The sequence below is a fragment of the Urocampus carinirostris genome, chromosome 1 (assembly GCF_059441175.1).
Source record: "Urocampus carinirostris isolate Australia breed hairy pipefish chromosome 1, RoL_Ucar_1.0, whole genome shotgun sequence".
Classification (NCBI taxonomy): Eukaryota; Metazoa; Chordata; class Actinopteri; order Syngnathiformes; family Syngnathidae; genus Urocampus; species Urocampus carinirostris.
The window spans coordinates 25411820-25427004 of record NC_142349.1 but is presented as its reverse complement, the minus strand read 5'-3'; the positions used below and the strand labels follow the sequence as shown (position 1 = coordinate 25427004).

Genomic DNA, 15185 nt, shown 5'->3' with positions numbered 1-15185 from the left:
ACAGAAGCTCTATGTAGGAAAGGGCAAAGCCGACTTTACTTCCTCAGAAGGCTGGCCTCCTTCAAAATCTGCAAAAAGCTCCTGAAAATATTCTATGAGACAGTTGTGGCAAGCGCCCTCTTCTATGCGACAGCGTGTTGGGGAGGCAGCGTCAAGAAGAAGGATGCCTCTCGTCTCAATAAACTGGCTAGGAAAGCGAGCTCTGTTGTGGGCAAAGAGCTGGACAGCCTAACAACAGTAGCTGAGAGACGGGCACTGGAAAAGCTGCGGTCAATCATGGACAATCCATCGCATCCACTACACAGCATTATCTCCAGACAGAAGAGCAGTTTCAGCGACAGACTGCTGTCACTGTCTTGTACTACGGACAGACTGAAGAGATCTTTTCTTCCTCATGCCATGAGGCTCTTTAACTCTACCCGGCAGAGTAAAAGCCCACATTAAACCGCAACACCTACATTGCATATTACCGAATTTTATTGCAATATGTATTCTGTGTAGCACTATTTAGATATTCTATATAACACGCTACAGTGGGCATTTGCACGTCACACTGGGTATTTGTATATTGTATTATTTTTGCTTTATTATTGTATTGTTCTCAGCTCAGGGATGCTGCTGGAAATGTGAATTTCCCTCCGGGGATGAATAAAGTATCTATCTATCTATCTATCTATCTATCTATCTATCTATCTATCTATCTATCTATCTATCTATCTATCTATCTATCTATCTATCTATCTATCTATCTATCTATCTATCTATCTATCTATCTATCTATCTATCTATCTATCTATCTATCTATCTATCTATCCATCTATTTTTAAAGGCATAGTTTGTGTTTTTTGGACCTCCTGGTGGTAAAAGAAAAACTTAATTCATTAAGAAAATATCAATTTAAATGATAAGGGATATTACATTTACTATCATACAAATATGCATTATTAAAAATGCTCTTAGGTCAAGAAACAAGCATTTATTTTACATAAAATAAATCTTACCTTAACCCTTCTAAGGCACAGTGTTACATTATGGGAACATCACAGTTACCACCCCCCAAACATTTCTCAACATTTTTTTTTCTAAAGACAACATTTACATTTTCAATGGATCCTGTTGTACCTGCCAAGATTGTCATCAGACACTGGTTGTGTTTATTAGTCAAGCCCTCTGGCCCTGAAGTCACAAACCCTGCAAACTTCTGAACCTCAAATTGCCTTTCATTCATTGGACTAGATTTGTTGTTTCCAGGTAATGAAAAACCTTTATTGTGTTTTGCTATTATTACAATGTCTAGAGCATGTTCATATCTAGCTTCCATGAAATAATATTATCAAATGTTGTTTTAAGCCTTTAATGTCAATGTTGCCATATGGCATCGTTGAGCTTTTGTGGTAGTAAACATGTGCAAAGTAGAGAATAGAATGGCCAGATGAGTGGAATGCTTTTGAAATGGGATTTGAATTGTTCAAGTGGGGAAGATGTATACAACTGATGGATGGCTGTGCAAATAAAATTGATACATTGATACAGTATGTTGATTTATGTTTTACTGCTTCCATTTCAGAATGCAACTAGCAGAGAGAGGTCACAGATTCAGTGTGGAGGATGTGGATTTTGCCATCCAAGATGGTAACAGTGACTTTGAGATGGGAAAAGACAGTAATGAGAGTGATGAGAAATCATTTTTGTTTGTGGTATTTCTCTTTATTTGTTGTTTTGTAATATTTTTGACTTGTGTCTATTTATATCTGTGTATTTATTTATGTATTTATTGTAAATATATATTTCTATCTGCATGTTGATTGATTCTGTTCTGATTATATGAACAAAATAACAAAAAGAGGACAGCCACCCTATGGTGATGTGAGTGGGACGCCATCCAAGAAGCCATGTGCATGACCAACAACTCATGTGGAGGGTCCATTGGATGTCTGCAAGGGCCTAATAGCACATTTCCCAAGGAAAACAGATAACGTACTCTGCAGGCATTGTGATAAAGGGTACACCAGCCTGAAGTGTAGCAAATGCTATGTTCGCCTTTGGCTCACAGAGGAAAATGACTGTTTTCTAAATTATCACTTAAACAGGGTTCCTACAGCTTAAGGCAAGTTAAATTAAAGACTGGTTGAGACTTTTTTAATGCCTTTTAAAATCAAATTCAGGACCAAATCGACACAAAAAAATCACAATTGAAAAAAACAAAACCCCTTAAAAGTCACAATCTTAAACAAATGTGAATGTTATTCTTGGTCAAATTTAAAACTTTCCATCTGACTAACACAACTATGTTTTAGACAATGAAAACAATAAATGAAAAGGATGTTTACAATACATAATGGATCCTCAGTAAAAACTAGCAGATATTCATAACTCAGAAGAACTCTTCTGCAACATCCATGATGCGTTTCCCTTCGGGGATGAACAAAGTATCTATCTATCTATCTATCTATCTATCTATCATAAAAAAATACTTTTACGAATTATTTTCAGTTCTAACAAATACAAATATTATTTTTTTTGTTCACATTTGTTAGACTTTTGAAAACTGAATTAAAGACATGCCATTGAAAGCCTTGTTTTTGAAATAATTAATTTGATGCCTTTTAAGACTTTTCAATGATCCACAGGAACCTCGTTAAAATAAGTGAAGTAAAAGGAGCAGAGAGGAGGCCAGAACATGACTGTTCTTCGCTTTTTCTTTTTTTTAAATTAATAAATGACTCATTCAGAGAAAAATAAATGTGATATGACGTTTGGTTAATAATCATGTTATACATTATACTGTTATGAGGTCAAGGAGGCAATCAACCCTGCAAAGAAACACATAGGTGTTCTTTATAGTTGATCAGACAGAGTGAGTGCAGGTACAGAAATCCTGCTCACCTCAAAGCCTAATGATGCCATATGGCAACATTTTCCTATAACTTACTCAAACACAATTTCTTTAAAAACCCTTTTTTTCCTGTATCAGGTCAAAAAAAAGTCATATTCTATATCTGGGCCATACAAAATTAATCGTCCACCGTCTTGCTGCTACAGATTCCCAAATACTTGGCAAAAATTTAAAAGGTGTAAAAAATGAGAAAAAAAATGTACCATTTTGTTCACTTTGAGTCTCCTTAATTTTTATTATTTTCTTTGTTCTTTTTAATACACACTGTCCCTTTAAAGTTTAGTTTGGAAGTTTTAAGTTTAAAGGTTGACTTGTAAAAGTTATGTTTTTGTTTTAAATTCGTCATGTGTCTAAAACAACTTGCTGTCTGCTGCCTTTCTTTCCAATGTGACATTTTGGCCTGATCCACTTAGCTTAGGGCGCGCTTGTTTTGCCTTCACACTGATTTCACGCTGACTTTGGGTGCGAGCAGGTGGGGAGGAAGGGGATGAAGTCGATTCTTAAATTGAATGTGTGGCTGTCTTTTGGGCCAGCTGTCACAGCGCAGCTGGCTGAAAGCGCCTGCGCCATTTCCGTCTGCTGTTACACGCCCGCTTTGCCGTCATTCGAAGAGTCCTCTCGCCGTCAATCTAAAAGATGCCATCAAGGGAGGCAAAGTCTAACCGAGTGGGAAAGCGTATGGCCATCGAGGAAAAATCTGTGATGGAAAAAGTTGGTTGTTGAATGGATTCATTTGTTGGGTGATGGTAAGCTATGATTTCAGACAGTCGTGGAAGGTGAAGATAAAAGCAAATGTCTGTATTTATTAGAAGACTAAATGAACATTATGCCAAATGGTGTTATCATAGTCTGTACTCTTTGAGACTCATTGTGATTAAGAGCATCACAAATAAACATGGCTTGACTTAGATAAATACAATGACCTTTTTTTTTTCAAATGCCACTGTATGGAAAAACAAGTGGGCGGCAGTGGTTAGCGCATCCACCGCACAGTTCTGAGGTCATGAGATCAAATCCAGCGACCAGGCTTCCTGTGTGGGGTTTGCATGTTCTCCCCGTGCTTGCGTGGGTTTCCTCCGGGCACTCCGGTTTCCTCCCACGTTCCAAAAAACGTGTATGTCAGGTTAAATGGCCGGTCCAAATTGTCCCTAGGTGTGAATGGGCGAGTGAGTTGTCTGTCCCTAAGTGCCCTGCTACTGGCTGGCAACCAGTTCAGGTTGTCCCCTGCCCACGGCCGGATGAATAGAAGTGGATGGATGGATGGATGGATGGATGGATGGATGGATGGATGGATGGATGGATGGATGGATGGATGGATGGATGGATGGATGGATGGATGGATGGATCGATGGATGGATCGATGGATCGATGGATATATGGATGGATGGATGGATGGAAAAGTAACCATAAAATATTGGATGTTTGAGCATGATGGGTTAATTAGTCTGACATGTTTATAAATTTACCATAAGGAGGCGCTGAGTAATACACAGTGTCCCTTTAGAGCAGGGATGTCAAACTCAGTGTGGCTCTGGGTTTGGATCCAGACTTCCAGTTCTCAGGAAAAGAGTATAAACTCCAAATTCCCAGCTGTTTTTCACTATTGCGGTTTATCTTTCAGCTTATATTAGTGACTTACTCTATATATTATATTTAAGGATGACAAGGGATCTTTTCTAAACACCACAAATGTATTCACATACAATGGGGGACACTATCATGTTTGGCATTGAATGTGTTAACTGGTTTATTTTAACATTTAAGTGAATGCCACCCGAACCAACTCACCACGTTTTACCAACACAACACTGCCCTCTAGTGGCTGAAGAGAGCATTTTGTTTGCATTTATTTAAAGAATCATAATTTTTCATAGAAATTACTCGCTTTTTTGACAATTTCAAAAGTTTATTGCGTGCCGGTTTCAATTATGCAATGGGCCAGATCCAGCTCACAGGCCGTATTTTTGACATGGCTGTTTGAAAGCCACCAATCAACACTACTTGTATAGAAAACTGTTTCATATTTCAAAAATCAACTTTGCGAGGATGAGAGAAGCACCTTTTTGTTATTTTGTTAAAACATCAAATATGTCACGACCAGAACAGAAGTGGGACCCAGATGCGTAACGTACTCACAAAATAAATATAGAGAAAAAGCAGCGCTTTCGGGATCGGAACGCGTTCCGAATGCGGAAGTGGATCTTCCGGACCGCGAGATCGTACCGTAGTTAGACGGAAAAACAGGTCATTAGCTGGGACGGGAGATCAGAACACGGTCAAAAAACGGGTCGTAGCAGGAGACAAATCAGGACCGGACGAGTAGAAAACGGCTGATAAAACGGGACCAACGGGAGTCAGAGTCAAAAATGCTTGCCTTGTGAAAACAGAGGTTTGCTGATGGACTGACAACAGGTGAGTGAAAGGACTGAGCTTAGGTAGGACAGGGAACCAATCAGGTAGCCAGCAGCAGCTGGCGCCAAACGAGCGGGCACAGGTAAATGTAATGAATCATCATGACAAGTAATGACTTGACAGAAATACAAACTATGAATGTGATCTGATTGAATCTTCTGCAACACTAAATTGTACCTCACAGTCTGTGCTCTAAAAAACTACCACGTCAAGAATCAATCAGAAACAGAAGAGGTGACTAATGAGGGATCCATCGCACGTCTTGCACCAGTGGACAAAATACAACATTCCATTCCAAAAAGTCTTGTTTTGTGGGAACAAAATTTCACGTTTGTGAGAAAAAGTCACACCCTCCTTCTGATTGGTTGTTTTTTTTCTTTGATCTTGCTACCTTGTTGTATGTCTTTTTTCTTATTGATAAATCTAAGAGTAGTAAAAAGTTGAAGTCACTCAAAACATCAATCATTTTTATGTCCGCAACTAAAATTGCCCTGAGATCTGTTTTGGGCCCCCAGCCCACACTTCAGTCACCCTCACTCATTCATCAGAGTCACATGTTTCAAACGTATGGCCTTGAAGCTAAATGTGGATCGCTACATCATTTTTTGTGGCCCGTGAGACAATCCTCTAAGAAGCTCAAGAGAAAAACAATGACTTGCATTTTTAAATTAATAGATTATTATATGTGGCCAAAGCTGTAATAACTGACCACTATTAATCAACCAGAGAAAAGAGAAGTAACCCATCCCATTGTAAATTGACTTAAAATAAGAGTCACAGAAGTGCTAATTAGGGCAATGCAAAAAATATAACATTTAAAAAATAGGTCCTCTGTGTCTTTGCAAAAGTTACTCTCTAAAATATACAAACAAAATGGATTGGTGTTGTCAGGCCAATAGCAGGTTGGATTCAGCTGCTTGGGGAGGCGGAGACCCCGCGAAAGCAGACTAAAAAAAAGCATATGTTTATGAATTTTGTTGATATTTGTTGTGAGTGCCTTGACAAGAAACCTAGCTACAGACACTTCCTAAGTACAACTGTGCATTTTTAACAAAAGCGGTTCAGCCGTTAGAGAGCCTATAAATCACACACAGACACACAAACAATCACAAATACACAAACATACTGTACACACACAGAGAGAGTCAAATATCAGGATTTTTAAAGTAAAAGTTTAGATTTCGATATAGGTATGACATCTGACAGCAAACTTTCCATATTCGGGTATATATCTTCATTCAGATAAACAACGAAATGAATAGCAGAAGGACTTTTGAAACATTAGATCAATTATACAAATTAGTGTTTATGTGGTATTTTGGAGGTATAAAAAGTATTGGAGGGGAACCTTGAAATAAAGCCTTAATCAAATATCACTTCCTTGAATCATAATTTAAATGTGAGCCTCCAAAAAGATCCCCATCCGTCCAGCTAAGGCACAATTTGTATGCTATTAATATATATGTTTGGCCCCGATGCAATTGTGTTTTCTACCATGTATCCCCTGAGCAAAACGAGTTTGACACCCCCAATCTAAGCATTGCTTTGAATCGCATGCAAGTGGCGAAGTAGTCCAAGGAAGTCCAAAATGAAAAGTGAACACGTACTTACCAAAGTGTACATGATCACAAGAATCGGAAAAGGAGTCATCCTGTTTCTGTGTGTTGTCCGAGAGAGAAAAAGCCAAAGAGGGAAAGTAAGACAATCTATGTTCTCATGTTCATCCCAAACTGATGTATTTTCTTCTCTCTTCACTGCAGCATCAAGAGCAAGAGGAGGAGGGAGAGGAGAAGGAGGAGGAGGAGCAGTGTCCTGTCCAGAGTGAGACTCGGATGCAAGTGTAATGCAGAGAAAGAGTGAGTTTCCCTCTCACTTTCGCTCTCTCTCGCTTTCCTCCTCCCTCCCTCTCTTTTTGCCCTCCCATGCAGGTGCAACGCACGGAGTTGCAGTCACGACGCTCACGCGCCTCCAATCCTCGCTTTGCAACAGTTTACAAACAGAGCGTAGTAAGTCTCATCTGCAAGAAGAGACAATTACTTTCTGCTCTAGTTCCGCTTTGATAGAATTATCAACTACAGTAATCCCTTGTTGTATCGCTGTTTCGCTGCTACGCGGAATTTCATGGCGCATTGTGTTCTGCATTTTCTTAAAAAGTTGCCCTGCCCCTTTTCTGCTTGGCTGTCAATGACGTTGAGGTGTCAGTTGTACACATACGTAAAACAGCTAAACAAACCCACATTATGTAAGCATAAATCGTTTTGAAGTCTCTTCAAATGCCTCCATGTCGACAAAATGCTCCGGACCGATATAACACGAGCAGCCGGGGGGGAAAGGCAGAGGAAGACGCTTTGCAATCAACAAAACTTAACTTTTTTGCTAAACTTGGTCTGGAGCCACATGCGGGTCTTTGGCGTTCCCTAGTGGCTCCCAAGAGCTTTTTCAAAAATGTTTGACAATGGAAAATTTTATGGTTGGTATAGGACAAAACAGGACACATTCTTAACGTTTTTCAAATGAACATAGATTAAATCAGTATGTGTTTCTTTTCTTTTAAAGATTATATAAGGCTTTTATTTATTTATTTTTGCAGCTAGAGACATTTTGTTTGTTTGTTTGTCCATTATGGCTTTTTTTGGTCCAAAATGGCTTTTTTTGGTCACCGACCGGAATCATATCAACTACATTGTGTCCTTAAGCAAAATTGTTGTGCATTAGACTTGCAATATTATTCTTAAAATTATAATTTGATGGTAGAGAAGTTGTTTGTAAGAAGAAAATAAAAGAAAAGAAGAAAAAACGTTTGTAAGGTATAGTACTTTTATTTGTTAAATAATTACTTGAGCTTATACATTTTGTTTGTTCTTTAGTATCTAACAAATAAATAAATAAATAAATACAAGTTTATACTATTGTTGGATGTTTTTAGAACGCAAACCATATATGTGTATATGTGGTATACATTTAAATGACTTAAGAGGAAAACATATTTGTTATAAAGCACGTAGTCTGCAGGCATTTTCTTAGTTGAGTTTATCTGTATTTTCAGTATCAGCAATGATAGTATCATTCACACAATTTTGAACAAGGCTTTTTTTTTCACTTTCAATACAAAGGTGGCAAAGCCATTCTATATGAGCTACAGAACAACTATTCTATTTATATAAAAGAAAGTCTGAAAAATTCAAAGATTAAAACTGCCTTTAAAATAGCTTTATCCTTTTAAATAGTCCCAATACTGATTAGATACTAGTGAAAATATAAATGCGTTCATAAACAAGATAACCAAACCCATGGAACCGTGATATTTTAACGTGGTGAATGTCTGTAACTAAGATTTGGTTTCTTAATTCAGAGGTACAATCAATAATTGTAATGAATGGTCTAAATGGCATTTCACGAATGGCAGCCACTCCAGCAGCTCCCGTGTTATTTTCGATTGTTCTCGATTGTTCTCAGCTCAGGGATGCTGCTGGAAATGTGAATTTCCCTTCGGGGATGAACAAAGTATCTATCTATCTATCTATCTATCTATCTATCTATCTAAATTAATGCAGAGTTTAGGGCAAAAGATCCTTTCACAATAATATGTTATAATAGCTACTATAAGTCCAAACACAGCATTTGGTGTTTGTAGAAAACAAGTTCAGCAATATCCACCTGTTTAAATCCATCGTTCGTTCATCCAAGTTATTTTTTAAATCTGTGTGCGGGGGGGCACTTTAAGCTGTGGTGGGCCATCAGGGGCATCAAAGCTTTATATACTGGCCGTAAAATATCTGAAACATATGATTATATTTTGTCCGTGAATGCTTATCAAATAATTCCAAACCGTCAGTCAGCTTCCTTTCATTGCTTTTACCCTCGTCACACTGCTTGATGATGTGCGTTTTCATATATAATCATTTAACCAATTACATTTCATCCATTACCTGTTGCCAGGGTCAGAATTTTTTCTGCAGGCCCTCTAGAATAAAAAAGTTTCAGTAAAGCTCTTGCTATAAACCAGACCTGGGCACTCCGGTCCTGGAGGGCCATACGTCCTGCCAGATTTTGAAGTTTGATCTTCTTTAACTCAGGTGATACAAATTATAACCTCGTTAGCAAGCTAGCAAGTGCTCGTTAACGATACTGGTGATTGGAATCACCTGTATTGGATCAGAGAAACCTCAAAAATCATGCAGAACATACGGCCCTCCAGGACCGGAGTGCCCAGGTCTGCTCTAAACTATCAAATTTTGAGTTGGTGACACCAGGGCCTTGTAGCTGGCGTACGGAAACGACAGTGTTTTCACAAACTGTGATTGGCCAGGTGGGGTGGGGGGACTAATGCACCAAAGTTAAACTTAAAGAGGACGAAGAAGAATGAGGTAAATAGATTGTTCACGCCAGCGCTAGCAAACTGTATCTGTAGTGAGCTGCACAAGCAAATGTATTGTGTTAAATTAATAGCAGTTTTGTCAACTCACAATGGCTGAATGAGGAGAATGAATTGATTTGATTGCAGATCTACTGTAGAAGCCATTATCAAGACGGACTTTTAGGAAAAACTGGACATCATTAAGGTAGGACAACCCCCGAATCTCACAAGCCCCTACTTTCAGTCCACTAACTACGAGTGGTACCCCTAGCTCGCAGGGTCCGAAGAACACTGCAAATTGGACTGCTGGGAGTGCTTGTTATTTGCCACGGATCGACATGGCTTTTGGAGCAACACTGGATTGGTAATTTTGACTTGCCCAACCAAGGCAACAATGAGAAGCCAAAGCACTGCTGGACAACCAGTGTGGAGCTATAGTTTAGCGAGTGTGCATAGAAACCGCACTCCGCAACGAAAAGGGGTAGATAAAAGGGAATCTGTAAAAGACAGATAGGCTGTCATTTTTTGGGAGTAAGAAGAACATTTCTTTTAGGGGACACCATGGAAGCACTAAAATCCATGAGGGAAACTGTGGATATTTTTTCTTTCATTTTTGAAGAAAACACAGATTTACATTTCCATCTGTCCACTTGTGAATAAAAACAGGAGAATTAATTTTGTTTAAAAATAAAAATGATTTTTGGTGGGTAAAATGTTGCAGTATTCCGAAATAATTTTGCAGGTTATGTCGTTATTATTGATGTTTCTTTATGTGTCACAGCAGTAGCTGCAGTATACGAATTTATAGCCATCAAATAATTATTGTGGACTGGATTGTTTCAGAAGTAGCACTACTGAAGACTTAGGTGTGAAATGCACGGCTCATCACTGACTCTAAGACACAGTAAACTGAATTCAGTGATTTGTTATAACTGAAGTATAAATCCAGTGTAGTTAAATACGCATATAACATAACAAATAAATGACACCTAAAATGTGATATTATATCTGGATAGTGTGCTGTGTAGCTGTTTTAGAGTCCCTTGTTGGAAAGGCAGGACTCAAAAACGAGGGACAATTAATTTTGAAGACTAGAGTGGAAAGTAGTTATTGGTAATGGACATTGTACAGCCGTCCAAGTAAAATGTATATTTAGAGTGGGTCAAATAAAAACCTCAAAAGAGCTTGCATGCACCGACGAGTTGACATACTAACACTATGACTGTAAATTTTGCTGAGTGGACCATTGATGACCCCAACTGCACACGACTGGTAAATGCAGAGAGAGTGATTCAGTTACATGGTCGAGATCATATATTGATCAAGGGAGGACACATCCTCATGTAAGGTGGGGGGAACCTCTGACTGACCTCCAGCCACGTCCTGCAATCTGAACAGCACCAACTAGTCAAATTACCAGGCACATGCGCAAGTGAGCTCCTCTTTGTTTGGATTAAAATGGAAGACGTACTTCCTAGTTTGTCTTGAATGCAAAATTATACACGAATGAACAAACATAAGTGCTATTTTGATTCAAATAATCATGGCGAACAAACCATAGGCCTGGGAAAAAAAGGACCCTGGCTCTCTTTTTATTTAGGTAAGCTACCCTTTTTGAATTTTTCGGGGGGTTTATCGGCAAGTCTACTATAATTGTTCATTGATACTCAAATCGCCTTGGGTGTTATCAAATAGAGAAAAGTGGAAGGTGGCATAAAACAATTTGCATTTTGGATTTTTGGCGCAGTTGATACCTCTTATCTTCATATTTTTCAGCGCTATAAAAAACACAATGACTAAAGACAATCAAAAAATATGTAAATTGATTTTTCATTAGGGCAGTAGTGAAGATTTGGAAGAATTGAAGGTTGTAAACCAGGGATGTCAAACAATGTTTGACTCTGGGGCTGGATTCAGACAATGGAGAGGCATGACCATGGTTGGCATTGAATGTGTTAACTAGTTTAGGTTAACAGTTGAAAGAATGCAGTTTTACACCCGTACCAACTCACTTCGCTATACAAACTCAACACTGCCTTCTAGGGGAGAACAGCATTTATTTGAAAGATAACCTTTGATAGAAATGACCTAGGGACTCGTTTCTCTTTTTGACATAGTCAGAAAATGTTGGCCGGTCGGATTAAACAAGCCAACAAGCTTTTCATGCTTGCTCTATACATTGATGCAAACAAAACCGATCCCCTGTGGATAATTGAAAGAAGCTGGATACTTTAAACTAAAGTCTATAATTTTGAAGAATTTGAAAAATAATACAAATGAAATGTGAAATTTGCACTTTATCAGAAGACAATCTTAAAATGTAGCCTGTATTAATTTGTTAGGATTTACCTCGTGAGTTTACCGTAATGTGTAATGCAACTAAAAAAGAGTACTACAGAGCACCACGGAGGATATAAACCACGAGGACTCAAAATGACCAAACCGCACCACTTTTCAGAAGGTTTTGGGGGTTCTTTTGGTTTCCAAATGTTTTTCCAAATTTTATTGTGCCCCTTTACTTCTTTGAATTGAAGTGTTCCACAATGACGTCCTTTGCTTGGGACTCCTTGCCGTAGTCCTTGACTGTACTGGTAGCAACAAGAGGGCGAACAATCGTGCATCAAGTCTCATGTTATGTGATCTAAATATTATTTCATTTACCTTTGAGTAAAAGCAAACATATATGATATGTCATATATTTTTACTCATACATATTATTATTTATTTTTTTTAAATGAATGAAGTTTTTCTTACCACTATGGGGCACCTAAACTACATAATGTCTGTTCAATTTCTTTATAAATAATGAATATTTTTCCCAATTTGAGACAAATTTTAGGAAATTTTAATCCAACATGATGCTGTATTTAGTAATGATTTGTAATGGTATTTTCCATGCAACCTGTATTGGATTCCATTGAATTGCACAGATAATAAAAAGCACACACACACAAAAAGTGGACCATCAGAACTGAAAAACTCCAAGGAATGTGTTAGCAACACGGGATGGATATAAATTACAGATGTTGGGAATTTTCACAGGCAGCCTTCACCTGCTGCCATTTGGAACACTATGGTAATGGAAAGAAGCCATTTCTTCTTCTTTGGTTGCACGGTTGGCTCACCTGCAAATTGTTATCCAGGTCTGAAGGCAAGAGTTATGCTTCCCTATAACGACAGAGGAGCCAGATGCACTCATTTTTTGCTAATATATACAAATCATCAGCGTTGGATGTTAGCCAGACGTGCCAAGAAAATTTTCTTTTGAGATTCACTCATTGTTATATCCATGGTTCGGATCCTGTCCTCAAAATCGAGCTACAGTGTCAGACCTTCAAAGGAGGAGAATGGAAGCCCACGATGAATTAGGTAGCATTGTAGAATGATGATCCAGATAGCCTCTCTTGCTGCATTTCACATTTATTTAAAACAGATGCTCACATCAGCTTTCTAGAAGAATTTGTGTTGATGCTCACTAAGTATTTCAACTCTAAACCTCACAAGGTAGAAGTCCTCCAGGTCAAAAGTTGATTATCAAACATTAGGAAGTCATGTCAAGTAAATGCATCCGTTTTACGCTCAAACTATAGCTGTCATAAAACATTTATTAAGTATGTTGTTTTTAAAAGGCATACAGTCCTTCCCAAATTATTTGAAATGCAAGGTATTTTGGTTGTGTAGAGATTTAAAAAAAAGGTTTCAGTTCAGAAGCCGCCCACCTCTTCTGAGAGCAACAGGTGTTCAAGCATAGGTGTCCAAACTACAACATGCCTGCCAATCATTTCTCAGTGATCTATTCCATATGATAAAAATGATATTTGTAACTCAAAAAATGTAGTTCATTTATTGTACAGTGTTTGTTCACCCATTAAGTGCCAACCCATTTAAAAGGGTTAATTGATGTGTACACCCATCAAAGGCACTGAGTCTAATATCCAAACACAGCCAGACAGCCAAACTATTTATAATTTTGAAATAACGGGTTATTTTTAAAACGTTTTGTAAAATTCCAAACCGACCATTTGGAATGATTTGATGATTTGTGTTTAAAACAGAACAAAACTGCTGATTTTGGTATACTTGCTAAATTACGCTGAAAAACAGAAAAAAGACAACTGTGATTTTCAACGTTCTCTATATGGGCCACACACAAAAAAGTAAACTCTGACTTATATTGATTATTATTTTGTATATAGTTGCATGAGCCTTACTTGCAAAAGTTTCTTCAAGCTTAAATGTCTCTAACAATTCTATGGCATTCTTCATTTCAAATGCTTTTTCCTGAGATCTCCTGCAACTTTTTCCAGTATTGATTTAAAGTTTGTATCTTGATCTATGGTGAACATGTTGGTTCTTTATCATCTGTAATAATGGCCTCTGTAGATTGTCAATGTTTTCATTGATCCCTGTTGTTCTGTTTCTTTGCAGCTCTCACCAAGTTTCCCTTATCAACAGTGGTTGATAACCTTAGTCAGCCTGTTTGAGGTCAGCTGCTTTGAACACCAGTTATTCTTTTGGGGGGTTTTCAAGAGAGTCCAAATTATTATAATGCTGATTCCTAAAGTGTGTTCATTCATTTTGATGGCTGTTCCCCCTTCTCCCGTAGACAACGCTCTGTTCTTCATATTAAGCAACTGCAATTTTCACAAACAAAGTCATAAACACCTCAGCAAATCAAAAAATAATGAGCCACAATTAAGCCACAGGATTGTTAGACAATTGAGTTGCAAGCCCTTGGAAAAGACACAGAAGGTTTTGACATCAGGAGAATCAGGTACAAAAAAAATGATGAGCAGAGGTTTTGTGATGAAATTTCTTGTTCCATTTTTAGCATCATATGCTGTTATTGTGAAAAATAAGAAATAGAATCATCAGGAATGATTTAAAATATTCTATTTTATGATCGTATATGAATTGTGGTATAACCTTGCATAAATAATACTCATTGATGCATATCCTAAGAATTTAATCAAAATGATCCTGAACAGTGAACCACAGTCTGGGAAGTATGCACATACTGCAGTTGGAAACAACCTACACTCAAATTTATTGATATCAAACACCATCCAACTACACTATGCTATTGCATACCTGTCAACCTCCATGGCTCCATGCGCTTACAAACTGTCGTATTTTCCCTTACAAAATACAAAATAGTCATACACCATATATGTGTTTTCAAACGTGTTTCTTTATGTAGTTTAACATGTTATATTGTACATGTGTTTCGTTATATTGTTAATTAACATTTTGTTGTGAGATACTGAGTTGCTCGACATGAATGATGTCTATTATAAAAAAAGTTCAAAAATTAAGTAGCTTGGACGTTCACTGTAGAAGGAAAAATACACATGCAAATATAATTAAGTAGAATAATGCATTTTCTTATTCAAACTATTAATTCATTTTCTGCATTAAATTATTGTTGGTAATATACTGATTAAAGGGTTAACCACAAACCTGTCTTTTTTTCATTTTCTCCTTTTATACTTCCTTTTATTCTTAACTTCTTTATACAAC

At 37.6% G+C, this 15185-nt stretch overlaps 1 protein-coding gene across 1 annotated transcript in view; it reads right to left on the bottom strand.

The window, feature by feature from the left end:
• ngfra (nerve growth factor receptor a (TNFR superfamily, member 16)) overlaps positions 1–7129 on the bottom strand; it is a 64671-nt gene extending 57542 nt beyond the window's left edge. Inside the window, exon 1 of the mRNA XM_088331977.1 lies at positions 6920–7129. Coding sequence (XP_088188103.1) covers positions 6920–6958 — 39 coding nt within the window. The 5' untranslated portion in view covers positions 6959–7129. The remainder of the gene's footprint in view (positions 1–6919) is intronic.
• Positions 7130–15185: the final 8056 nt, after the last annotated feature.